The sequence below is a fragment of the Cavia porcellus genome, unplaced genomic scaffold, assembly GCF_034190915.1.
Source record: "Cavia porcellus strain 051 isolate PalLab524CR breed Dunkin Hartley unplaced genomic scaffold, mCavPor4.1 scaffold_1, whole genome shotgun sequence".
NCBI lineage: Eukaryota > Metazoa > Chordata > Mammalia > Rodentia > Caviidae > Cavia > Cavia porcellus.
Window position 1 is genome coordinate 230593509 of NW_026947484.1, and position 27605 is coordinate 230621113.

At 47.3% G+C, this 27605-nt stretch overlaps 1 protein-coding gene across 12 annotated transcripts in view; it reads left to right on the forward strand.

The window, feature by feature from the left end:
* The window catches only part of Capn13 (calpain 13), an 80986-nt gene that overhangs the window by 23137 nt on the left and 30244 nt on the right, over positions 1–27605 (forward strand). For 11 of the 12 annotated variants that reach the window (XR_010040907.1, XR_010040908.1, XR_010040910.1 and 8 more), the window contains 6 exons: positions 5696–5768; positions 6798–6913; positions 11214–11350; positions 18030–18204; positions 22042–22116; positions 26006–26091. Coding sequence is in view for 7 of the 12 variants with exons in the window: in XM_063230285.1 (XP_063086355.1) it covers positions 5696–5768; positions 6798–6913; positions 11214–11350; positions 18030–18204; positions 22042–22116; positions 26006–26091 (662 nt within the window). In the remaining 5 variants the exon portion in view is untranslated. The remainder of the gene's footprint in view (positions 1–5695; positions 5769–6797; positions 6914–11213; positions 11351–18029; positions 18205–22041; positions 22117–26005; positions 26092–27605) is intronic. The other variant, XM_063230330.1, reaches the window with a different exon arrangement.

Consider the following 27605-nt stretch of genomic DNA (forward strand, 5'->3'; position numbering starts at 1 on the left):
GTCAAGCCCTTCAATGGCCTTGTAGCAAGAACCTCAAGGACTCATCAGTCTCTCAGGGGTTCCTGTGACCCCTGGTCTCAGCCAGGGATAGTGCTAAGGATTACACTTATACAAGAGCTGTATGTGTAATATTTCCCTGACCTAAATCTGGCACTTAGAGTGACCCCTTTTAGGAGAATTTTTATTTTGTGAATAACAACTCCCATTTGTCAAGTGTGTAGATGCATTAGGTATATGCTAAATGTATTATGTTCTAGTTTTCATGTAATTACCCTCAGTTCCATGATATTGTCCTCACTGAATAGATAAGCACAAAAGGTGAAGGATACACTCTTCCCCTTCTCTACCTGAATAACCAAGTGGAAACAGAAATAGTTTTTGCTTTCAAATTGGGATCTTTGCCACTGGCTCCCATGGTTCTCTGGCCTCTTACATCACTGACTTTCCTGGGTCTCCATATTGTACACAGTGTGCTGTGGGACTTATCAGCCTATATAATTGCGGGAGCTAATCCCTCATAATAAATCTGTGATGATGGAGATATTCACCTTCACTACTCCGTATCACAGCCACTAGTCACATGGAGCTATTAAGCCCTTGAGATGTGCCATTGTAGCCAAAGGACTGAGATTTTACTTTTATTTAATTTAAACAGCCACCAATTGGCTTGAGGCCGCCAAATTGGACAACACAGAATTGTAGGAGGTGGTTGATCTCCATATCATCTGGTGGGTCCTCGGAACTCCACATTCAGCCCCATTAGGGGTCCACCCTGTGGCCTCCCAGAGAGAAACACTGACTCTCCAGCACTCACAATACTTATTATCCATGTAACAAGGGTAACTTCTGATGGGATCAATCACTAGAAATGATTTGCCTTGCACCAAAATGGGTTCTTAGAAAAGACAAATATGAGAAAGTAGAGAGCTGAGTGTAGGGCCGATTGGGAAGCTGTCCCATCAGGTAATAGATAACAGAAGGTAGCAGAAGTGACTATGTTTGTAGCCAATTGCCACTGAGCCAAAGAGCAGTGATGCCAATGTACCAAAGCTCTTTAGGAAAAATAGAGGTGTGAGTGACAGTGCCACCTGTCCCAGCCTGGACTTTGACCACTGTCAAAAAGGGCTTAATGGCGGAATTCTAATTAGCCATGGTATTTCCCTCATCCAAAGCCAGGACAGTGTGGAACAATCACGAGCAGTCTTCAGACAGCAAATGCTGTCACAACAGAAAAAACACCTGCAGAGACCACTGGACACTATGGCTGTGTGGTACCACTTCAGAGACACGATTTGCTAAGATCCCAGAGATTCTTGCATTCAATGAGCTCCTGACAGAGCTAATAGAACAGAGATCACCCCAAACTTTGCCTGAAGAAAGGGCCCTACAATCCAGAACTTAGTTACTAAGTTTACTTAGTTGACTAATGCTGCTGGCTTCTGTAATATTCACCTTTTTCCAGAGACACAAAACCAATAATATATATCATGTCATATAAATGTACACATTTGTTATCAGTAATTTATCAGCATGTATATTGATACTTTGTCTTAATGCATATATTCTACCATATCTAGCCCCTCAATTATATATCTTTATATTGACATGCTGATTTTATGCACAGGAATTCCCCACTTATGAACTAGTTCCATTCTGGGTGAATGTTTGTAAGACGGATTCATCCATAAATCCAACAAAGTGAGTCTTACACACCTTTGGCACAAATATACAATGTAAAGTATTAAAAAAAAGAAACATACACAAACAAAAAGACCATACATTATTGCACTGTACAATGCAACTGTGACAGTGTCTGGCAGACATGAGCTACTTCCTCAATTTGTTGGTATCTGTCAACATTCCTAAAGTGAGATCCATCCATAACCCTCAAAGTTTGAAACTTGAATGTCCCTAAATGGGGGACTTACTGTCTATTATACAAGTATGAGGTATCCCTATTTTACAAGTAGGTTTTATATGTTGTGTAAGTATATATTGTGTTTGAGTAACGTGTGTAAATATTGTATTGATAACTTATTATGAGGGTCAGCTCACATAGCTGTGGAGGCTGAGTCCCTGTATACAGCCTGCAACTGGAGACTCAGCAGAGAAGGGGAGAATTGTCTCTTCCTCCACCTCCAAGCCCTAGGAGGATTGGATGATACCTGCCTGCACAGAGAAAGGCATCTGCTTTACTAAGTCCACCAATCCAAATGCTAATCACATCTCCAAACACTCTCACAGCCACACCCAAAAATAATATTTAACAGGTAACTCCCTGAGCCAGTTAGGTTCACAAACCATTATTCATCACCACTTCCTGCTGTAAAATGAGCATTTGGGAGCCCTCCAAGGCCCAGGCTATTTCACAGCATCAGAAAACACAACTGAGAAGACTCTCACTGGTGGCACAGCCAGAGGGGCAGAGAGGGCACCATGGAGACAGACGGCCTGATTCCTGCATAGGCTGGGATGCATCACTTGAGGTCTCTGAACCTCCTCACTTGCCATAAGCAGGGCCTCAGAATCACCCAAGGAGTCATGGCAACCCTGAACTCTACCTCTGGTTGACTGACCTCCTAATTCAAAGTTGTGGAAGGCAGAATTCTGCATGTCTGTGATGCTTCATATTGGCCCAGAGTCCAGTATCCAGCAGAGGTCAGCCTGGTTGCCCAGGATCTCATCACGCTGACTTTTGCAGGTCCTTGGCATGCCCAGGGGGCCTGCCCGGGGCCAGGGCATTTCCATGCTCAGCCACAGTTACCTGCAGCTCTCTGTGGGCCTTGTCTCCAGAAGTCAGCCTGGTTGACTAAAACACATCTGGGCGTCATTTCCAGTCTTTCCTTCCTTCTCTTTGTTTGGGGTGGTTTATCACAGCTCTGAAGCTCATGCTCGGCCCCCCACCTTTGCTACAGAAGATTCTAGTGTTTCCCTGTGACCTTGATATTGACAACTGATTTCAAGTTTGAAATAGTTGCCATTTAATTTCCATCACATTAAAATAATAATTCTGTTCCTACTTCGCAAATTTTTTTGTCTTTTAATGATAACTTTTATTATTTTAGCAAATCATAGAAAGCTGATGTGTAGTCATCAAATGCCTTCTTAGTAGTTTTTGGAAAAATTTTCCCCCCTTTTACCTATACAAGTGCTATGCATCATATTACAAGATGCCCTGGTATGAAACCATCTCTGCATTCTGCAATCCTACAGCAAATCCTACTTGATGGTACTCAAAATGAGTCTAGGGTGTGTGTGTGTGTGTGTGTGCTCTTCCAGGCTGGGAACCAAGGCTATGCTGTTTTCTTAAATGGTAGCAGTATTGTTTTTTCTTAACATTGAAACTATAGATGACATAGAAATTGCCCGTTCATGGAAAGTTTGTGTGAACTCAGTAGGAAAACTGCATATATAGTACCTAGAAATCCTTACAGGTAATTAGGGCAACATTCTTTGATAACATAAAAATACTACCCCAAAGTAACTAATCTTCCAGGTTATTTACTAATTCGAGCCATTTTTAGTCATATTAATTTTTGTCAGAAAATTGTTAGTATTTTAAAATTGATCAACAGCAAATTTTACATCTTAGTTTTATACCCATAAAGTTCAATAATAGTTCTAATTTTATTGGGATTTCTCTACCATTTTATTGGGATTTCTTTGCCAAAGGGTGGGTCTTAGTAAATCCCCCGGCCCAAGGAGTACAATTTATTTTCTTTATTAATCTTGCTGGTTTTCTTATTTGTTTTATAATTCATGAACTGTCCTCTTTATCACTTTCTTCCTCTTATTTTTTGAGGCTTTTGTTTTTTCTTTTTAATATCCATGAATTGACAGCTTAATTCCCATTTTTATTCTGTCTTGTTTAATAATGAATGCACCTAAGGCTATGGGTTTATCCATGAGCATAGCCTTTTTAATTTTGCAGATTACAGAAGGAGGGAATCAATATTTATCGAACATGTACCCAGTCAGATGCTGTGCTAAATATTTCACATCCTTTCTCCTTTGCAGAATGGGCTTGTCTCATTTTGCAAGGCTGTTGGGAGCCTTCAGTGAATAATCTGGAATACAGCGACTAGTGCTGAACATTGGTTACCTAAATGACAGGCTCCCAACACTCCTTACCTTTTGTTCCCATTATACACATGGAGAAACTTAGTCTCACCAAAGAAGAAGAATTTGCTTAACATCTCCAAGACTCAGAGGAGAAAAGTCAAAACAGGGTCGCACAGCAATTCTCCAAGGCACTTTTCCTGGGTAGAGGAGGGAAGCCAGCATTATAGCCTCAGAAGAGCTGGGTGGCATCAAGATTGTCGCCCTTTTTCTTGTTCCAGAAACCACAGAGCCTCCACTGTCTTTTTTAATTCCTAAGAGTAAAAGATCATATAGATCCCCACTCGTAACAGTGGACCTCCTTTGAGTCATGTGGTTCCTTTATTCCAGCAGAAGAAAGCGAACAATTAGCTGTTATTAAAATGCACTCAAGTTATTTTAGAATCAAACATACTGCCAAGCCTTATGGGACATTTTTCCTGCTTGCTCCAGGAAGATTGGGAGATTCCCAAGTTCAGCCTGGCAGGGCTTTGGCAGATAGTCCCTTCTCCTTGTCCTGGAAGAGCCGCTATGTGCCTCCCCTGGTATCTGGTAGGGTCACTTAGTTGTTGAGACAGAGAAGGGCGAGTGAGAGCACACCTCCCTACACTGGGACACTGTGTCTGCAGATGGCTATACCTTGTTTGTGAAGGTCTGGCAGGAGCCCCAGGCACAGAACTCTGAGCTTTCATGGCTCTTGAGCAAATGAATCTGTTCCCACTGTGCAGCCTGCTCTCTGAGAACTTGTCAATGTTCTCATTGAAAAGAGAAATGATAGAATAACATGTACCAAGTTATGCAAGTGTACACAGTGCAAATCTGGAAGAGCTCCACAGAGAGGTCACTGAGGGTCATCCTGTGGGGTCCTAGTAGGGGACAAACCTAGAGGGCTTGTGCATGATTGGGTAGGAGCTGGACCTTCAGCTCAGTGTGCCCCCAAAGTGCCTGGTGGGCTCCCCCAGCAACTCACACATCTCTTTTCTGCTGAGAGTTCCCTAAATTCCCCCCTACACTGTAGAATCCTTTGGTGTCCCCTTTCGTTAGTGGGAGGTGCAAATAAATGGGAGACTGGGGAAAGATGGGGTCTTCCAGACAGTCTGGAGTGGTCCACCGGGAAGATACAGATCTGAGTAACAGGTGGCTTGTGTTTTATGGACTTGGACCTGGAGTTCAGAATGCCCATGTGGTTTGCTGAGGACACCGTACCCTAAGAAAAAGCTTTATTATAAAAAACTAGAGTACTTGATTATGTTTAGAGAAGTCTCATCTAATAAGTGTATCCTATTCATTTTTGCTTGTTGGGACCAGAAGGGCTATTTGATAAATGACCCTGAGTCTTTTTTTATGTTTTCTGCTCTGGTAGTTCGCTTATGCATTTATTGCCTGTCTTGTCTGTTATATATACATCCCTTAGATCCTTGCTTTCCAGAGAGTGGTAAGCTCTGGAGAATGAAGGGAAATTTCCTAATTAAAAATTTAAGCATCTATTTAAGAGTTAACACCTATCCCTCAAAGACCAAGTGCATGATGCTGTAGATACCATAGTGGGACACAAAGGCATGGAACATCTTCACAGGGTTTCTTCTTTTTTCCTAAGGATTTATCATGGGGTCAACCTCACTTCATCCTAGAAGGAGCAAGTAGATTTGACATCCAACAAGGAAAAGCAGGTAAGAACTCAACATCTTCCCTCTCAGTTCCTGGGCTTGGACTTCTTCTGGGAAATCACACTGTCTTGGACCAACTTCAGTATCTACTTATGAGGGTTTCACCTGAATGGAGAAAGGGCCTCTCTGGAGGTATCTTTGTGAATTCTATATCAAGCACAGTGCCTGATATGAAATAGTATTCAGAGAAATAGTGACATTGAAGAAGACGACAGACACGGAAGGAGATAAGCATATGCCAGAAGGTTCACAGTGATATCCAAGGAGAAACTCAAGGCCAAGCATTGACAGGAGAGAACTCCTGTGTGGTCTAGAAACACCCCTGCATGGGTTGTGATAAACAAAGAAAATTATGGTCTGTTTTTCATAATTGTACCAAGTACCACCTGCCACTTGTGCAAAATTTGCTATGGCTATAGCTCTGGCTACCTCTGGTGAAAAGAGAACCAGAGGAAGTTAAACCTGCAGCTTTGCCAAAACCTGGCTGGGGCTCCCCTGTCGCCTCTCAGTATACTATCACCCATCACCACTGCTGCCTTTACTCTGTCTTGCTTGGAATTGGCCACAGAGAGCAAAACTTCTTGATAAGCTAAGCATCCTTAATCAAAGAATCCCAAGCCCAAAATACTTCAAAATCGGCAATGTTTTGAGCACTAACATGATGCCAGAAGTAGAGAATTCCACACCTGACCTCATATGGCAGATTACAGTCAAAATACAGGTGCTCTAAAAATATTGTTTAAAATTACCTTCACATTGTATGTATAAAATAGCTATGAGTCAAGGGAATTTTATGTTTAGATTTGGATCCCATCCCCAAGAGAAGTTATTATGTACATGCAAATATTCCAAAATTAAAAAAAAAATTAAAAATTGGAAACTCTCTTGATTCCGAGTATTGCAGACAAGAAACACTCAACTCTTATTCAGAAGAAAGTGTCCTGATATTGGTGGCCAGGACATGTGAGATCAAGGGTGGAGCTTTCAGGGATGTCCAGTTTGTGTCTCATGGCTTTATTTCTTTCTTCCTAGGGGACTGCTGGTTCCTGGCAGCACTGGGCTCCTTGACCCAGAACCCTCAGTGTCTGCAGAAGATCCTGATGAACCAAAGCTTTTCACACCAGTATGCAGGGATTTTCCACTTTCGGGTACGTGAGTTGCAGTGGTCCTCCAAGGTGGGCCCTTTGTGAGGCAAAAGAGAGTCTAATATTCCCATGCCTGGGAGCCCGCCGTGAGAATGACCCTTGTGTATTAATGACCCTGCTTACCACTAAAATGAGACTTAGGCTTATGCCCTGACCACCCTAGGGGAGACGAGAGTTAAATGGTTTCACTGAAATAAGAAATGGTAGGGACAACTAACAAAAAAAAGAGTAGTCGACCCACAACCTTGAAACCATCCTGGAGTTTGTGTCTCTCTTTGTTTCTGAGCCAGGTCATATTTTGATTGCAAGAGTGTGATAGGCAGTCATGAGCAGTGGGCGGGAGCTTTCCTTCTGTTAATTACTTGCTTCATCGTGGTAATTCTCGTGCATTTATTCCTCCATGGGAATTGTAAAATCACTTTGTCTAATTAAAAAGAAAAGCCACTGTGATATAGAACGGAGCCGCATTAAATTTATGTATTAATTTGGAAAAATTACATTTTTATTGTTTTAATTATTCCTTTCCAGAAACACGGTATATCTTTTTATTTATTCAGAACTAATTTTATGGCCTTCAATAAAATGTTACATTTATGTGTTCATATTGGTGCTATACCTTTCTCGGTAAATTTATCTGCAAATACATTTCAGTTTTATAGCGATGCAAGTGAAGTGTTTGGGTTTTTCCTTATTTCCAGCCATGTTTGCTGGAAGTAACAAATGCTGTGGTGTATTATACACTGCACTGTGGCCACCTTACTAAATTCTTTTATTATTTCCCATTTCTTTAGTAGAATCTGGATTTTTTAAAGTAATCTAACAATATCATCTGCAAGTAACACTGATTTTGTCTCTCTTTTTCATATTTATAGAACTTATTTTGCTCTTTTGCCTTTCATACTAATTAGGACTTCACAATTTTAAATCAGTGACAGAGTCAAAATCTTGCTTGTGATTTTTGTCATATACTTTCTTGACACGCTGCCAGATTAATCTTATTAGAATTTCTATACCTATATCATATGTAAAATTACTTTCTAGCTGATTTTTATCACATTTGAGCTAGCTTTTGAAAGCAAACTGATTATAACCTACTTTTTAAATTTGAAATAATTTGAATAAAATTTGCTAATCATTAATTATCTGTCCTTTGAAAGTAAAATAGACGAGATAGAAATAAAGTCACACAATCATCATGTTATCTAGTCCCACCTCCTTTTAGAATGTGGTTTCTTTAACCCTTCAGTGCATTAAGTAGCTATTAATTTGTTTGGGCCACTTATTTCAAATGAGTCCTTGAAATTTTTATTATCCTGGCAAAATCAGCCCTTTTTTTTTTTCTAACCATAGAATTTTGAAATGATTTTGTGAAACATTTTTTTTTAATTTCTAGTAATCTGTGGTTAGATTTACTTTCTCAGTCTCAGTGCTATATTTTTATTTTTCTATTTTTTCTTAATCTAGTTTTTCTCAGTTCAACCAACTTGTATTTTTTTAACAAATCAATTTTTGGTTTTCATTTTTCATTCTCTTCTTTTTCCTTTAAGGTATTGTTTTCTATATAATTACTTTAAATTTTATTTTTATTAATTCTCTTTTACTTCCTCTTGGCTCCTTTTTCTTTTGTGAAATTACAGTTAAGATTCTTATTCATTTTTAATGATCAAAAGCTTGTAAGAATATAAATGTTCTTCTGGGCTCTTATCTATATTTATTGGTTTTGACCTGAAGCATCTCACTTTTATTAATTTTAAATTTTAATTTCAATTTGTTTTTTGACATACATTTGGGGCTGTTTCTTTAAAGTTTATTCAGTTTTCCAGTGGTTAACTTTTCTTTTGGTGGTAATGTTTAGGTGGCTGAGTTTTAGCTTATTAAATCATAACCAGAGACTCTAATTTGTAAAATATCTACCTTTGCAGAAGTTATTAAAGTAATTTTATTTATGGTCCAGTCCAGGACAGTTTTTACCAATGGTCAGGGATATACAAAAATACCCAGTCATGAGTTTCACATAGTGAATTAGCAGATTGTATTATCTCTAATTGTTTTATCTTGGCTTAACTAGCCTGGTTTATAAAATACTGAAACAACAGTTGAAATTCGTTCTCACATTTGTGAAATCATCTTAGGCTTTTGGGTATTCTGCTTCTGCATGCTTTCCTCTTGGGCTCTTTGAGGCCAAAGGTTTATGATCTTGCTGACTTTTTGTTAAAATATAACTTGCGTAATATGTCCATTTGTTATATTTAGTGCCTTTGGCCTTGAATTTCTCTTTATCTGATATTCATATTGCTATTTCCTGTTGTTTAATACCCCGCTGAAGCTTTCACTTACCTGTTTATTATCAATTTCACTTTCACTGTACAGATATCTTTCTTATAAAAAGAATGTTTAAGCTCATTTCTTACCACTGCTTCTCCCTTTCCCCTGTCTTGATTTCCTTGTTCTAATTTATCCTTTATTAGCTAGAAGTAGTTCTTTGTGTGCTTTTCTCAGATCACATGAGAATTTTTCATTTGCTCTCACAAATGATATTTTGGCTACAGGTAGGCTTCTTGGATCAGATTGCTTTTCCTCAAAATTCCCAGTGTCTCATTGCCTCATAGCTTCCAAAATTGCCCAAAAAAAGCTCCATTGTTAATCTAGTCTTTCGATTTTGTATGCAGCATATACTTTCAAACTGCAAGTCTCTGTGAGCTTCTCTCTCTCTTTCTCTCTCTTTCTGTCTGTCTGTCTGTCTGTCTCTCTGTCTCTGTCTCTCTGTCTCTCTAGAGTCTTCAGTTATCTCCAGAATACATCCAGATGGTCCTTTTTAAGAAAGAATCTTGCCTGGGAAGCAGTGAGCCTTTACATCTAAAGCCCAGTCTCCTTCTGCTTAGCTACGTTTTTCTCTTCATTTCTGGGCCTCCTTTCTCCTGTGCTCATCTCTTGAAGTCTAACTACACCTGGGTTAGGTTGTCTGCCAGGCACCTTGCCACACTGCTGCTGGTCTAAGGGCCACACTGAGGACTGAACTAGAGAACCCAGTGAGCTGTTCCTAGGATCCCTACCGGGCTGCCAGCATTGGTAGGAGCAACTTTAGGACAAGTAGTCCAGAGAGAACACACTCTGCCCCTCTGGGTAACAAAGAAAGTCACACAGCTCCCCAAAGCAGCTGCATGCTGGCCTCTGTGGGTCACTCCTTATCACTCCAGGCTTGGGCAGCGCTCTCTGCAACGCGCCCAGCACTTGGGGCATCTTGCATGCTTTTCCCAGATACGTCTAGTTTCCCTACTGCTACAGCCTCACCACCCACATCTTTCTGCTCATTAACGACTGTGAAGATACGTTCCTTTCTTCATTTTTGCCGACATCTCTGTCTCTCTGCTTCTCTCGAAACATGTCCTCAGCTGGCCATGACAGCCTAGGGTCTGAAACATCCAGCTGCAGAAAAGGACATGTGCCTAAGAGGCCACATGCACCCAGCTTCAGCAGAGCCCCCCGCCAGCGGAAATGTACCTTCATCAAGGCCCAGGCCTGAAGCCAGCAGCCCTGCTGCCTCTCCAGCACGGGGGACGCCAGCAAAGCAACTCGAAAGGCTGGCCTTTGTAATGAGTGTTCCTCATTTGGCAGTGTCCCCAGGTGAACCATTTAGAGCTGAATGCTAAAGATGAAAACAGTCTGTTTTGGAGAGGAACATCTGGCTCATTTGCACTCTTCGTGGTGGCAGTGCCAGCCAGTTTCATTGCTGTGCTGTGATGAGAGGGCCAGCGTGATGTGAGGATAAGCGTGCTACAGGGGGGCTGTCCCTGCACGGTCCCCCCGCGCTGCATACATCACTCTGCCTCCAGGCCCTGGCCCATGTGGTCCCCACCATCTGGGATGCCTTCCCTGTGTCCTCCCTACCTGGCTACATCCTGCCACCTCCCCCCAGCCCTCAGGTCTGGCAGGCTGTTCAGGCTGTTGTAATCCACTGCTCTCCTTGGCTATTCAGTGGCTCCTCCCCCTTGCTTCCCTTTGTGCGTGAGAACCTATTGGAGTGTCCAAAATAGGACTTGCTGAATGAGTTAGTAGCAAAGTAAAACTCAAGTTTGCTTCCTCCCTGTCTGAGTTTCCCTTGATTCATTCATTTTCCCCATCTGCCAGTGGAGATGGCATGCTTGTCCCCTGGCTGGTCAACTAACCTGGGATTTTGCTCTGGATCTAGTCTGTTGTGTCAGAGGGCATATGGCAACTGTGAGGATCTTTTGGATGAGGTTGGAGGCTTGCAGAAGCTCCCTTCTGCCCTGACTCTACTAAGACCTGCTTGCCTCTCTTCCAGTTCTGGCAGTGTGGCCAGTGGGTGGAAGTGGTGATTGATGACCGCTTGCCTGTCATGGGCAACAAATGCGTCTTTGTGCATCCTTGCAGTGGCAACCAGGAGTTCTGGCCCTGCTTGCTGGAGAAAGCCTATGCCAAGTAAGTACGAGTCTGCCTCACTGCACCGAGTTTCAGTGCTAGCTCTGCTCCCCCAGGGACTCGCCCTAGCAGATGCTCCCTTCCAGCTGGCCCTGCAGCTCTGAGTAACCCTTCTGAGTGCAAGCATTGTCGCTGGAGCATGAGAGCCCTTGCCACCTGGTTAGGCATCCTCACTGAACCATCTCTGTGTGTAAGGGTCAGTGTTAGGGCCATCAGTAGGGACCCTGAGGCACAGAGCAAGGTATGGGCCAGGCAGGGACCAAGTAAAGCTATGCACAGACAGTATTGTTGCTATGCTAATATAAGAGACCAGCTGAAATGCATTTGTCCTTGGTTATCTGAGTGGTTCTAGGACCTACCCAAGGATATTAAAATTCACAGATACTCAAAATCCTTATGTAAAATCTCTCAGTATTTGCATATAACTTGTATATGCTTGAAATCATCTCTGCGTTACATATAATACCTCATACAATGTAAATGCTATGCAGATGGCTGTTCTATTGTATTGTTGAGGAAATAATGACAAGAAAAATTGTGCACATGCTCAGTACAGACACAGTTTTTCCAGTGTTTTCCATCTGCAGCTGATTGAATCATGAGTATCAGGCCTGCAGGTAGTGAGGGCCAACTGTACAGTATCTCAGTCAAAAAATGCCTTGGCTTCCTGTCCCTCAGAGTCAGGCTGAGGCGGTAGGAAGAGGTGGCATGTGAGCAAGACTGGAGAGGTGGACAGGATTCTGCAGAGCAAGAGGAGGGCCCACTAGCAGAGGCCATGGTGTAATGCTTCGTACTGAGGTCCAGGAAACCGAGGCTCCGGTGTGACAGCAGTGAAGGTGCATTTGTGCAGGAGCGCAGCACAGGATTTCCCTGTTCTTCTCTGGCCAACAGTGCTCAGGGCTTGCCTGGCAATGTAAGGCAAATGTAAGAGTTTGTAAGCATCCCGATTCATGTGTCCTGCTTGATCTTCAGGGCTGCGTCTGCTTAGCAGGTGTTTATGGAGCATCTCACCTTATGGCAGGCGCTGTGGTTAGTGCTGGGTCAGACCCTCTCAGGCTGTGTCAGTCGGATGCATGCAGGGCTATGCATACACGTGTGTGTAGGGAAGATGGCACTGCTGTGAGGACCTTCCCAGGTGATGAAGAGATGCTCAGATTTTCCACAGCCAGAAAAAATGTAAATAGAGTAATAAAGCATCCTTCCATTCCTATCTGACTCTAAAAGTTAAGATGCTTAGATAATGCCAAGTATTTGCTAGGAATTGGGGTCCCAAGAATCCTCAAAGAATATTGCAGGGCATATTTCCAAGGCAGTCTCCTGGAGGGCCAGATGACAGCATTTAGATTAGTTACATGCACATCTCACCCCTGGTGAGGACGCTGCCAGAGGGACCCTAAGGGACAGGCCCGAGGCTGTTCCTAATGGTGCTGGGGTGGCATGCAGGGTCTATCACCAGCATGCTCAGCTACCACAGCGCAGGAGCAGCCCAGGGGAGAGCCACTTGACAGTTAGAAAACACAGGTTTAGCAACCTGGGTTTTCCTCAGAATCCAGGTGGTGCATGAATGGTACAAGAAATACTGAGCAATAAAACACAGCCCTACTTATGGAAATGGAAGCTCTGTGAGCACAGTTTGCGTTTTACAAGAACACATAGGAATAAAAAGGTGTACATTACACATCCTGAAATGGGTGGAGAAAGAAAAGAACGAGGATAAAAGGATGGGATGGGGGTGTGGTGGGAGGGAAGAAAAGGCAGGAGAAGGACAATTAAATTAAGTGATGGAAAATGAAGTGAACAGGAGCAGGATCTCTCAGGCATAATATCATGGGGAAGGGGAAAATCAGTAATGCAGTCTTGCAGAGTCCAAGGGCGGGTTTCTAACAAGGTCACCTGCTATCCCAGCACTTGGAAAGCTGAGGCAGGAGGATCATTACAAGTTTGAGGCCAGCCTGGGCTACATAGTGAGTTCAAGGCCAGCACAAACTATATAGTGAGACCCTGTCTCCACACACACACACACACACACACACACACACACACACACGACCTGGACAGCACTGAGAGGAGATAGTGAGGGACCCACCAGAGTGAAGTCCTGGCTTACAGGCCACACCCTAGGGAAGAATGAGCAGGAGGAAGGATCAGAGACTTCTGAGAGCGCCCTAACCAGACCCTCACTTCACAAATGGGAAACTGAGCTTCCCTCCAAGCAGGGAGAGATAGTAGGTGCCAGAAGTTACCCTGAACATGCCCAGTCCCTGCACACCTGACCAGGGAACCCCGTTAGCAGGACTGTTCTGGGTCTTGTAGGATGGAAACCATGGTCCACCCTGTTCCGTCCTTCTGGAAGCCACAATCTAAACAACATCGGCTTCAAGATAGCTTCACGTGCACTCTTTCTTTCTACAAAACTGAAGGTTGAGGCCCGGTTCTGGTGTTAGAAAGAGGTACTCATTAGCATTGGGAAATGGAGCCCAGGTAAGAGCCAGGGCTATTGAACCCGCACACATATCTAGGGAGGTTCATTCACTCCTCAGCTACCTACACAAACACCGCCATGATCTCTCCCATGTGGATCCCACCCTCATCACGGCAGGGCCCGGTTTGCTCCTTATGTAAAAGGGGGTAGCATGGAGGTTTGCTGGGAGAATTAGAAAGCTTGCGGAATGAAATGATGACTTTGACCCCATTTTGTTAACAGCTGACCTAAAGCAATCATTCGGCTTGAAAAGAAATGGGAAAGTGGACCCAGAATCCACATTCTGCTGCCTAAGGAAATTGAGCAGAGGATAAAATGCTTCGAACTATTAAAGCTGTTTTAAAAGTTTTGCCCCTACCCATCCAAAGTAGGCAGTTACAGAATGGGGGAGCGAATTAAGTATAATGACAGCAGTTCAGAGCTGGCAGGGACTTCTGCGAACACTGATCTCTGCCTTCTTCTGTGAAAGATGAGGAAACGGAGGCTCAGGGAGGTGAAATGATTTGCTCATGGTCGATCCGGGGTGAGAACTGTTCTCTCTAGTCATGTCTGTCTCTCTAATCACTGCTTCTTGATACTGCCAGTCCTGCAGGCAAAGATGTCTGTCTTCTCGCCTCCTTTGGAACTGGTGGATGCCACAGTGTGGAGACGTCATCTATCCACAGAAACCGCCTCTTTTCCCCAAGCATGTGGGGCAGCTGAGTTCATATGCAGACTTGCAGTTATCCTTGCAGCCATGGAGTCTGGAAATGAATTGGCCAAATGGGTCAATAGTGGAGGGAAGAAAATTGTAGGTGGGAATTTCCCCCCAGCTGTCAAAAACTAGAAGATTGGTAGGCTTTGTATCATTCTCTGTAGAATTTCTGCAGGTAAGAATTGCAGTATTTCAGCATCCTCTCTGGCTCAGATATAGATGTCTGGATTTTTCTGTCTTTCATATCACTGCAGGCAGATAGACATTCCCTCAAAAGGACGCTGAGGCTGAGGGGTAAGGACAGGCTCTCCCAGAATTCCGCGGTTCAGGTGACAAGGCATAGTGACAGCTGCAGGGAACAGGCTTCTCCCTCTCATTTCCTTTCTATTTCCTGTCAGCAAAGAGGGCAGAGAAGAGTTGCTGTGTTCCTGAAGCATCCATGGCTATGTGAGCTCCTGCCTGCAAAAGAAAGAGATAGCTCTTGTCATGACACCCAGCTGCTGCTGGAGCAGCTTGGGGGCATTGTGGGTAGACAATGAGAGAAGGTTCTAGAAAACAAGGCAGGGTTGTCTGGGAGTGTCTCTGTGTTGTCTGCAGAATGGTGTGAGTGCAAGGCCTTAGATGAAGCCCAGAGCCATTGAGTCAGGAAGGGGACAGAGCCCCCAGCTTCTTCCTTGGAATGACCCTAGCACAGCTGTGTTTGCAACCAGGCAGGTCCTTAAATGTGTCAGGGAAGGATAGTGACAGTGGAGGACCTGGAGGGTTTGGAGTGGGTCCTGGACCCTTGGACCTCATGAACCTCCAGAATTTTCAGCAAAGCCCTGATTTAGGAACAAGAGCAAGAAGGCCCAGTTAATGTGAGGAGCAAGGCACTCAGACCCCACTGAGTCAGCAAACACTCCAAAGATAAGAATCTGGTACCAGTCACTACTGGGGCCACAGGGAGGAAGAGCAGAGGATAAGGTCAGAAGCCAGTGTCAAATCAGCTTTATTTTTGTATTTATTTAGTTATTTTGAGACAGGGCCTTGCTTGTAGTTTAGGCTGGCTTTGAACTCAGTAACAAGCCCAGACTGGCCTCGAACTCATGGTGATCCTCCTGCTTCAGCCTGCAATTAGGATTACAGATGTAGATCTCCAGGCCTGGCACAAAATCAATTTTAAAATGAGTTAGATAAACCTGTCATGTGCTAATGACTAAAGAATAATTGAAGAATTGTCCTTTCTTCTAGGAACCTGACTAGTCGATTTAAAAAAAAATTAAAAACAGGATTTCAATAAGTCACTAAGTTGCCCATTGGGGTACTGAATTTTTGGTCCTGCCTCAGCGGAAGGATTGCAGGCTCCATCACACCCGCATTAACTTTCTTTAATAACAGGCTTTCTAAGCCACCTTCTGCATTCATGCATGGTGCAATATCCTTCTAATGGTGGCTGCTCAGTAGGTATTTGCTGAATTTACTAGAACCAGAGAAGTTCCCCAAGGAGAAAATGAGCAAAGCAGGGGCAGGGAGAGAAAGAACCATCCAAGGGTTCCAGAATAATCCAATCTGCCCCCACCATTCCAGATGAAATGCAAACATCAGGGCAGGGAAAGTTGTCACCCATAGTCAAAATCCCATTTACAGGCTGCAGTCAGGGTGGGCCAGGCCTGTGACTCCCGTCTGATTTCGAAGTACCAGGAAAATCCATGGAAAGGGGTCTCCACACTGCCTACCCTTGCTGCCCCTCAGGGACAGGAATGCACAAGGCCCTTGTGAAAAGGTTGAGTCCCAGAGGCAGAGGTGAGTGCAGCTGTGAGTCCGTGGCCCGCACCGGGGTCTGTTGTCCACTGGGCTTCTATTCCCTGCCCTTCCTAGCCTTTTCTGGCTGCCCTGTAGGATCCCACAGGAAGCCACCACTCACTGCAGTGACAGAAACTAGAGCTCTCAAGGCCGGTCTGCTCTCATCTGGCCCCAGCTCCACGGTATCATTGTGAATGATGAAATCTCCCTCCTTCTAGAGGAGCATAGGCTGCTCTCAGGCCCACTGTTGGTGAGCTTCACCATGCTTGCTTGCTCTGGGAGCCCCCCAGTTTGACTCTTCCCCTTAGAATACCTGAGCCGCTCTCCTATTGGAGACCACTACCCATCAGCTCTGAGTAGGATTTAAAATTAACTAATTGGCTTTCTATGTTTATCTATGAGTCTGTCCTAGGCCTTGGCCCCTTACCTGGTGATGAGAGCTGATTCATAGTAAGTGAACCTCTGTGAATCACTGGTCCTGGCAGAGGCCTGTAGTGGCCTGTGAAGCCTGAGATACCTCAAAGGGCAAGATAAGGCCACAGCTGCAGACACCTTGGCTCTAATACTAACTAACTAAATAGAGACTACAGCTGAAGGAATTTCACTCCTGCAGTCACACTCCTCCCATAAATGGTATCCTGGAGATAAGATGTTTCTCCTAAATTGGCATAATTTACTCCTTGGAGAAGTCTTTGAAGTGACTCCCAAGGTCCTGCTCATTTCCCACACTTTCCTCAGTTTCCCCACCCTTTGTTGTTGGGCCTAATAAAAATGGGCTGTCCAGAGAAGTCTTAGTCTCGAGCTCAGTCTCAACCTCCTGGAGCCCTAAAATCATATCACTTGCCTTATTTTATTTAAGTCTCCACCATATACTCTCCTTATTTGGGTAAACTGGGACTCAGGCTAGGCCCTTCCAGGAAAGTTCCCCTAACCTTCAGATGGCTTGGCCCATCCTCTCCATTCCACAGTGATCTGCTTATTCCCATAAGGGTATAAGGATACTTAACAGTTTTCCATTGACAACCCTTTCCACCGAGAATGTTCCCTGGTGTCCAAGGGCTGCTGTGGAAGACAGATAAGTCTAGGGGGAGAAGGACAGGGTGACCTACTGCTCCTCACAAGGACAGCAGCAAGCTGTATGTCTTCTGTATAAAGCAAATATACTCATTAACCGTGATGCAGCCCAGGAAGGCAAGGGCTGCTGTCTTGTTCCTCAGAGAAGCAAAGAGAACTGACACCATTTAGTTCCTTGTCAGAGATGGAGGTCTCATTGGAGGAGACCAGGAACTGGACCCACGTAGTCTGTGTTGGGCATGTATATTAGACAGCTTTTCCTCACTGGGATATCATGACCAACAGGGTTATTTTGGCTCACGTTTTAAGGGGATTCAGTCCATGGTTGGCTGGCTCCCAGGAGTAACATCACAGCATTAGAGCAAGATGAAACAAAACTGCTGACTTCATGGCATCTTAGAAGCAAAGTAGGGAAACGGTGCCAGAGAGGAAGGAGCAAGGAATCAGACATAAACCCCAAGACTACCCCCTCTACAGCTCATCCAGACACCTGCAGAAGTGTGCTGTACTAATTCTCTGGGCCATGGCCCAGAGTGGGTCAAGAAGTCCTTCACCTAGCAAGAAGCAGAGGATCAGTGAGTAGTCACCCTTCCCAGAGAGGCTCCCCACAGACACCCCAAGGGTTAATCTGGACCCTTCCTTCCCAGGTTGCTGGGATCCTATTCTCACCTGCATTATGGCTACCTCCCTGACGCCCTGGTGGACCTCACAGGAGGGGTGGTTACCACGGCCAACCTGTATTCCTCTCCATCCAGCCTGCTGATGATGGTGAAGATGGCAGCTGAGGAAGGCTACCTGATGACTTGTGCTACCCCAAAGGGGGTGAGTAGACAGAGAGCCCCTGGCACTGTTTTGCTCATCCCAAAGTGGTCATTCAGGTAGCTAGGAAAGGAATTTCTCCCTGGAGCACCTATGGTGGGCTTTGCTGAGGTCACTGCATAGACTTCTACAACAGCCCTCCTTTTGAGATGGAGAGTACAGAATTTACTTACCAAAGGAGAGAAGGGGCTCAGAGAGGCTCAGTCATATCACCCCATCACACAGCTGAAAAGTGCTGAGCAGGGTTTGAATCTGCTAACTCCAAAGCCTTTATATACTTTTCCATCACTGGGAGTCACCAAGTCCACAGTTACCAAGGAGGTAATTAAGGGACGCAGGAGGTGGCAGTTGCTTCTACTAGGTATGGAGCTGCTTTGTGCTTCACCCTGATTCTGCAAAGATCCTCAATTCCTGCTGACACTAAAGGCTGCACAAGGGCGGCTTATCTCCTTGCGGAAAGCTTGCATGATCCTCCGAATTATGTGGGTCTCTTCTGAGACAGCTGGCTCTGTATCCCTGGGGGGTTTCCTGAACTTTTATAATTCTTTTATTGTGAGGGGTTGTTGAGCCAGGGTCTTGCTATGTAGTTCAGGCTAGCTTTGAACTCAGTATGGCCTGGAACTCATAATGATCCTCCTACCTCAACCTCCTGTAATTACAGGCATGTATTATCATACTCAAGACACTGAACTTTTTCAAGATGGGGGCTTTGAGTGGTATCACCCTAATCTGAAATGTCACCTGTCGGGGTCGCTCCCGGCCGGCAGGAAAGACACACGACAAAGTCTGGCAGTGTGCAACCTTGCCTTTATTTGTCTCCGCGTGGGCCCCGCGAGGCCTCCTCTCTGCCACCAGCCCTTTCTCGCCGGTGGACTTTCTCTATCTCTCTCTGTGCTTTCTCTCTGTGCTTCTCCCTTGTGGCGGGAGAGGCATTTACTTTTATAGGGTAACAGTGGCCAATCAGTTCAAAGCGCGCGATGCGGGCTGATTGGCTAACATCAGTTGTTGCTAGGCAGACTATCTTACAGAGCGGGTTGTTTAAGTCGCCAGGGCAATCAGGGGGCAGGAAGCAGGCGCCAACTTGACTCACTCGATGGGAGGGGCAATCTAGCTCAGGCTCCGCTCCCACCCACAGGCCCTACGTCCGCCAAGTAAGGCGACCGGTGTAGGCGGCTCCCAACATCTCCCCCTATTTTATTTACTTTGAATGAATGTATGCATCGCAGCCCGCCCTGGATCGAGTGCAGAGGCTTATGCCCTGTGTTGAGGCCCACCGTAGGCCCTTGGCTTGGACCCTGGTCGGCCGCCCCCGGGTCTGCCAAGGCCTTGAGACCCTCGTCCTTTTTCCAGGGCCAGGAGTGAACTGGACGGAACCTGGATGCACATAGGCATGCACTCATGCCCCTCCGTGTGATCCCCTGGGAGAGGCATCTAGATCTGGGCAGATTCTAGTAATCCAGCGGCTTTCGTGCGCCATGGGGTAGGGCCTGGCTTAGGTCGAGTCATGCTGGGGAGGCACGCTCTTACCCGTCATTGACTCACCTACCCTGCTGTGTGGTGTCATTAGGGAAGGAATGCGGAAGACCCGCCACACCTAGACCCGGTCGTAGGCCAGAGCGAGCCATGCGTAGGCCTGGGGGTCATTGTGCCCATCACGGGCTGCTGCCAGGGCTGCACGGGCAACCAGGCGTACTTGACGCCGGGCCGCCGCAAGGCGCCCATTAATAAATGATGTAACCCATCGGAGCAAGAATGGTCCTACAAGTAAGAACAGAAGCAAGGAGCACAGGGGACCTAACAATGGTAAAACATAGGGGAGCAAGCCATTCCAGGCTCCCCAAAAAGGGATTGTCCTGCAGTTCTTTTAGGGCTCATCTTGTTGTTGGGTCTGCGGTTGGCCCCTGGTGGAACAGGCCTGATCTTCAGTCGAGGGACTTGTCACGTCAACCTCTCTGGGACCCACAGTGGTTTTCGTCCCGGTTCCTGCAGAAAAACACAAACCGCGCCTCGGTTCCAGCTAACCACCGGATCCGGGCCCATCCATTGTCATGCCATAGATAACCGCGCCTTTGGAGGCAGGCCTTGGCTTACTCCCCCTTTTTGTTTTTTATTTTTTATTTTATTATATTTTTTTTTATTTTTGGTCTTTTTCGTTTTTTTTTTTTTTTTTTTTTTTTATCGGTGCCAGGGATCGAACTCGCGATTGCCTGCTTACAAGGCAGGCGCTTATGCCGCTAAGCTAAATCCCCAGCCCCCGTTTCCTCAACCGGCGTTTTTCTCAGCCTGCTCGGCAGAGTAGCCACCCATGAAAATACCGTCCGCCCCGCGGCGCAACGTCATAGGATGGCGGTCGCGACAGAGTGGAACGGGGCGTCACTTCCTGTGCCGGCTGAGAGAAGGGAGGGTTCCCTGTAGCGGCCTCTCGGCGGGGAGCCGCTTCTGGAGAAGAGCTCCAGGGCGGAGCGGATGGCTCTCTATCTCCTCCCCGCCAGAGAGCGCTTGGGGGTCCTTTTTCCTCTCTCTGCTTTTTTCGGGCGGCGCACGCACACAATTCGCGGCGCAACTCGGCATAGGAGTCAAGGCACGCATGTATCATTTCCCACAGGGGGCGAATAGCCGGCGAAATATCCCCTCCCAATTCCGCCGAGGCGAGGTCCCCGCCTAACTTCTCCCATGACGGCAGGTTTAAATGCCCCGTGGGTAAAAACCAGGGAGCCACCCTATCTACCTCTGTTATGAATAGTTCCAGTGTTTTTTGACCTACCCTGAGGTCTCTAGCTTTTAAAAGCTTCCTAAGGGCCTTTACCAAGGGCCGCGCCTCTGCGCTCGGTAAATTACCCATCCTCAACCTCTAAGGGCTGTAACTCACCGCGTATGACTTAGAGAACCCGTCACCTACGCGTGAGCCTGAGGGGAGTCTAAAAGCCCTGTAGGTGCGCGCCACCCAGAGCCCAGGCTTATCCCCAACTCACCTGTCCGGCAGCACCACGCTGGAGCGTTGCACACCACCGCCGTGTCTCGGGGTTGATCAGTCCCCTTGCGGGTCACCAAATGTCGGGGTCGCTCCCGGCCGGCAGGAAAGACACACGACAAAGTCTGGCGGTGTGCAACCTTGCCTTTATTTGTCTCCGCGTGGGCCCCGCGAGGCCTCCTCTCTGCCACCAGCCCTTTCTCGCCGGTGGACTTTCTCTATCTCTCTCTGTGCTTTCTCTCTGTGCTTCTCCCTTGTGGCGGGAGAGGCATTTACTTTTATAGGGTAACAGTGGCCAATCAGTTCAAAGCGCGCGATGCGGGCTGATTGGCTAACATCAGTTGTTGCTAGGCAGACTATCTTACAGAGCGGGTTGTTTAAGTCGCCAGGGCAATCAGGGGGCAGGAAGCAGGCGCCAACTTGACTCACTCGATGGGAGGGGCAATCTAGCTCAGGCTCCGCTCCCACCCACAGGCCCTACGTCCGCCAAGTAAGGCGACCGGTGTCGGCGGCTCCCAACAGTCACCAGAATCCACAGCTGCATTTTAGGACCCTTTTCCTCATACCAGGGGCCCTAGGGTATTCTGCAATCCACCTGGCAGACAGGATTTGGGCTGAGCCTGTGCCTGGTAGTGACAAGTGGCTGGTGAAGTGAGCATCCCAGGTCCTCAGGAACTTCTGGGCATGAAATACGCAGAGCCTGACCTCATGACTACCTTCCTCTGTCTTTCTGGAAGGGAGTTCAAATGCATGTGCCCTCGGGAGGACCAGGACCCCACTGTCCTGCTGCCATCTGAGCTGTGTTTCTCCATCTTACCCGGGGCTCTGAGGGCTGTGCCAAGGTCTCAGATTGCTTTTCTCCTTTGCAGCCAACAGACGAGTCGGAGGTGACCGAGAACGGGCTGGTGAGTCAGCATGCCTACACAGTGACCGGGGCAGAGCAGGTGAGGCTGGCTGCTGGCCTGTCTTCTCTCTCCTGGCTTCTGCCTGTGTCTTGTTCTACCAAACAGGAGCTAGAAGTGCATTCCTCCAACAAGCACAAAGCTGACACTAGTGATTTCCACCGTCACCCCACTATGGCATCCTCAAAGGGCAGACTCAGTTGCTTCCAGAAGTTTCTAGATGCACTTCTTGCCAGGGGCCCTCTGAGTGCTTTCTCTTGCCTTGAAGTGATCCCAGGTGTCAGTGCCTAGCTAGAAGCTGGGGCTTACCCCAAAAGGAGGTAGAATGAACTATCCAGCTGACTCTGGGGAGAGGTTTTACCCTGAAACAGATTTCATTTGTGACTTACAAGCTACTCCCAGCCTTAGGCACTTATGATAGTGACTTTCTTTCTCAGGAAAGCAGGTGGCCCAAGACTGGTAGATGACTCTGCCATCCTCAGTCAGGTGCTTCTACCTGTGAGCCCAAGACAGCTGCTCCAGGTCCCCTCATCTCCCAGCCCAAGGTCCTTTGTGCACCCACAGAAGCAGACGCCAGTTTTTCTCACATCTGTTTAGCCTGATCTTAGACCTGCAGGTACGCAGAGGCCCAAGCAGGCTGGGACATGCACCATCCAGCTGGCTGTCACATGGGCAGATGAAACTTCGCTCTCATGGAAGGGTGGGAAGGACGCATCTGACCACAGGCTTCTGACGCAAGAGCCAGCTGTGGGTAGACAAAATGTGTGTGCTCACTGTGCCGCAAGATATGTCTAGAGAACACTGGTGGAGTGCAGCTTGTTCTGCTCCTAAGTGCTCATAAAGGAAGAAAATGAGGCCTGATGGGAGAAATGTCTTTTGCAAGGTCACAAAGACAGCTTCTTGTAAAATGACCACCTGGGCCCTCCTGTCTCTTGAATACCTGTCCGTGATGATCCCACAGCAGAGCAGTTACAACACGTCCTGGCCTTGTGAGGGTTTCCTTCCCGTGTCTCTATGTTTCCCACAACTCTTGAGGTCTGATAATGTCTTCTAAGTGCTGAGACAGAGTTCTAAACTCTAGGGTGCATTTCTCATTGATGGCTTTTGGAACCAGTCATGGAGAATGTCAGGTGCTGTCTCAAACTTTCCCTGCCTCTCTCTCTCTGTCCATCTGTCTCTTCTGTCCATTGACGCAAGGCCCATTGTTCCATTATTTCATGTTTTGGTGAGTGTCCCAGTTCACAGGATAGGGACAGTATCTCCTGTCTCCTGCCTGCCTCCCCAAAATAATTCAGCAACAAAATGTTTCCTCTGCAATAAATGCTTGTTGGATCAATAGGTGAGTGCACTTGCCTGAGCCAATGAATGGATTTGCCCTAGGCAGTGAAGATGACAGTACTGATCCCCTGTCATAGAACATGTCTGAGGAGCCTAGAAGGCATTTCCTATGTGCAAGGAAGAGCATGGGCCTGCAGGGTTCTGATCACCACCACTCTAGGATGGCTGACTTTTCAACCGCGCTCCGGCTTCTCTGGTCTCCCTTCCCTGATCCTCAGTGGGGATAGCTGATGCCACTGTCGGACTTGCAAACAGTAGGGACAGAGAGGTCTGATCTCATGGGCCAGCTTTGATCACTGGCTGTACTGTCTGGATTCCTGTGTTGAAAAGACATTGGCACTGCTTCCAGATTTGGGGAAAGACCCATGTTTGATTTGTGATCTCTGTGCTGACATAGGCTGAACAAGTGGTCTGAACAGAGCACCTCACATGGGCTGACAGTTGACCAAGTTCACGTGTCCTGCAGGGCCCATCCCTCCTTGCCATTATGAACCACTGACACTCCACAGAGTGCGCTCTCAGAACTACCCTGGGAGAGCCTTGGTGAAAATGGTCTTCCAAATTCATTTTGAAAACACAATTCATCATTTCCCCTTCCTGGAGACTTGTGGTATATATTAATTGTTATAGGCTCTGAGATCTGCATTTGAAAGTACTGCTTGGTTTTATTCTATCATTTGCCATGAAACTGTTTTGTTCCAGAAGTAACTCCTAATGGCCAGTGGAGCTAATGTTCACGAGTGGCCCTCAGAGGAACTATCTTCCTAGGGTGAACCACAGGGTCACTTCTGGCCCAGTGGCAACTGTTGGGAATATGGGCAGCTGCCAGGGTGGCGAAGGTGACCCTTGTGCTCCTAGCCAAGGCCCCTGTGATCACCAGCAGGGTGCTGTCATAGCAGTCACAGTTACATAAAGACCCAGGAACTTGGCTAAAGATTTCTCCTCCAGAGAGAGAAGGGGTTGGTTCTAACTCTGAGCCATAAGTGCTAAGATTAAACCAGCCCATGAATGCAGTATGCTTTTTAATCTGCTCATCCTCCCTCTAGGCAGGACACAGACAGCAAGATAAATGAAATTGGCATTTTTTATTATGCACCTAGCTCTAGCAGTGACTCCCCTGGGCAAGGGGGTGAGTGTTTATCTGCATGCCTCATTTAGCTCTGCTCTCAGCCCCTCTGAATCACTGGCCGCTTTTCCTTCCTGTGCCCAACAGGGCCTCCGACTATCCACTGGGCACTGAAAGTGGCTCATTAAACTTTGTGGGCCACCAGGCAACCATTTCTCATGTCCCTGCTCAGTGGGCTCTACCAGGTGCTGGCAGCTAATGATAAATGACGTGCAAGGCCTGGGGATGGGGCAGAGGGTGTGGAGCCCTGTGTGGTGGCACTGGAAGCCAGGGTACCTTCCGTATGGCTGGGCCCTTGTATGACAATGTTGTACCTTCTGGGCAATGCTCCGCTGGTGATCACACAGGCCTGGCCAAGTGCTCAGGTGTTGGATCTGAGGCCAAGCTCACGGCCACATTCAAGAAGAGACCTTTGTCTATGTCAATTTCAAAACTCAGAGCCTGAGATTTAGAAAGTAACAGTGGGTAGGACCAGAATCCTGCCTCTCCCCTCTTCGCCATGTCTTGGGGACACTGCTTACCCTCTCTGAGGCTCAGTTTCCTCCTCCGCAGGACAAAGTCACTGTAAGCATCTGCCCCTGAGAACTGTAGGTGGAGGACAAATGCCAGCTCTGAGATTTGCATCCACATGTGGGCTCCCCCTTCCCCATCCCTCCATCTCTTCACGCAGGATCAGTGCACACCAACAGCCCAGCGATAGCTCAATTTTAATTCCCTTCTCCAGACTAAGGGCTCCAGGGCTCCGGAAATGGAGGTCCAAAGGCTTGCTGCTGTTCCGTTGAAAGTTTCCCACAGCCCCGCCCTCTGGCTTTAGGGGAGTGGGGCAGCAGCAGTGTCTGAAGTGGGTGATGATGGACAGGGAAGGAGGAAGGGTAGGAGGGAGGGAGGGAAGCTCAGGCCATTGTGGGTCAGCTACCCTTATGCAGAGCTGTCTGCACAAGGGCATAGGGTGAGGTAGCTAGCCTTGGCCATTTCAGTGCCCTCTTGACCACATCGGCCTCCTCAGCCCTCCTCACTTGTAATATCGCCATCAGCTTCCAGCCAGCCGCTGGCAGGGGCGCAAGCTCTGTCCATAGGATAGGGATGCTGTCTGCCGCAGGGCTTGGACCTGGGGACCCATTAAGCTCTCTCCTCTGCAACGTGAAGCAGCAGCCCTGCTGTTTATCTGCTGTTAAATCCCAGCTTCACCAGCACAGCCCGATGACCTTGCACCTCCTGCGAGGGGCCGAGCAGAAGAAAGGGCCATTTTTCCCTCTATCTCATTCTAAGTCCATGCAGGCAGCAAGAGAGTCATTGATTTTTTTTTTTTTATCCTTTTCATTTTTTTTTTTTTTTTTCTGGCTGTAGCCAAATGAGGTCAGAAGTTAAATTAGTCCTCGGAGGGAGAAAGCGGCGGCATTCATTTTCCCTTTCTGCTGACTTGAGCCAGAGAGCCCTGACACGTTCCTTTTCCGGTCTTCATTGCAGATTCAGTACAAGACAGGCTGGGAAGAGATCATCCGCCTGTGGAACCCTTGGGGCAACACGGAGTGGAGAGGGCGCTGGGGAGATGGGTATGGCTGCGGGGCGGCTGGGGAAAGCCTTCACCCAGAAGCCCTCCAGGCAGGAGCATCCTGTCCCACCTGCCTCTGGGCCTCGCTGCAAACCTTTCCTGTTCACAGCTGGGTGTGGCCACGGGGCCACCTCCCACTCCCATGGTGCCTTTCTGCTGGCATCTAGTAGACATCTATCATGTGTACCGTATGAAGCGTGTGAGGTGGGAGCTCGGGGGAATATATGGGTGGTACAACCTAGTGTCTGTCCTCTAGGAGGCTTGTCTAGGGCTGTGAACCTGGGTACCCAGGATTGGTGAAGACGGTGGGGTGCAGACCAGCAGCCAACCCTCCACTTGGCAAGATAGGTGGAGAGCAGGAGACTCCAACTTGTGGCTCCTAATTCCCCTGATGGCAGGGGACCAAGGAGGAAAAAGTTTACCTCTGGGATAAATGTGGAAACTGAGGCAAGGACCTGGATGATCAGCTCAGCTCAGGGCTGCCCACTGATCTGGACACCCACACATCCAGGAACTCGCAATGACACCTTGAGCATGTGGGAATGAGTGGAGTAAGTGTGTCTCTGATGCCCTGGGGAGCATGTCCTGGTGGGGCCTGGCTGTGTGGTCAGTAGCTTCCCACAGAGCTGCACTGGCATTTCCCAGTTGGCACAGGACCTAAGCCCTGGCAACCCACCCCTTGCTGCCTAGGAGTGAGAAGGCGGTCCTGAGAAGTCTCAAGGAGCAGAGTAACATGTTACTTGCTCCTCTCAGGGGCCGTTTGAGGCTGGCACTGTGGCATTCCTCTGAGCATTTGTGCAGGTCCATGCAAAGTGTCATGACACAGTGGTCACAGCATTGTTGCTGCCTAGGAGTGGGAAGGCGGTCCTGAGAAGTCTCAAGGAGCAGAGTAACATGTTACTTGCTCCTCTCAGGGGCCGTGAGGCTGGCACTGTGGCATTCCTCTGAGCATTTGTGCAGGTCCATGCAAAGTGTCATGACACAGTGGTCACAGCATTGTTGTCAGAAGCGAGATAGGGGACAGAGGATGATGGGAAAGGAAAAGCAATTTGTTCAGACAGACAGGAGCACAGGGCCCACCAGGCAATGGAAATCAATACAGTGAACACAACGCATTTGGGAAAGCGGAAGCAGCCAGCCAGTGCTCAGCCCTGACATCCATCAGGCTGCCTGACCGTGGCCTGGCGCCCCCTGCTGTGTGTGGCAGGACCGCTCTGATTGATTCTCTTCGTCCTCCAGAGGCTAGTGTGCCTGGTACACATCAGAGCTCAGCCGTGTATGTGCTGGCTGAGGGGGGAAGAGAGGGAATAGGGAAGAAACAGCAAAATGAGTTCGTAGAATAAACCTGGCTGTGACCTCAGATGCCCCTTAGAGAACAGGGAGCTGAATCCCCGCCCCCCAGAAGGGGAAAGAACTGACCAAACCATGAACCAATAAGGCCTGGACAATACCTGTCACTTTTTCTTCTGCTTGTGTTCTCTCTTCCTCGCAGAAGTATCCTTTATCTTTCCCAAC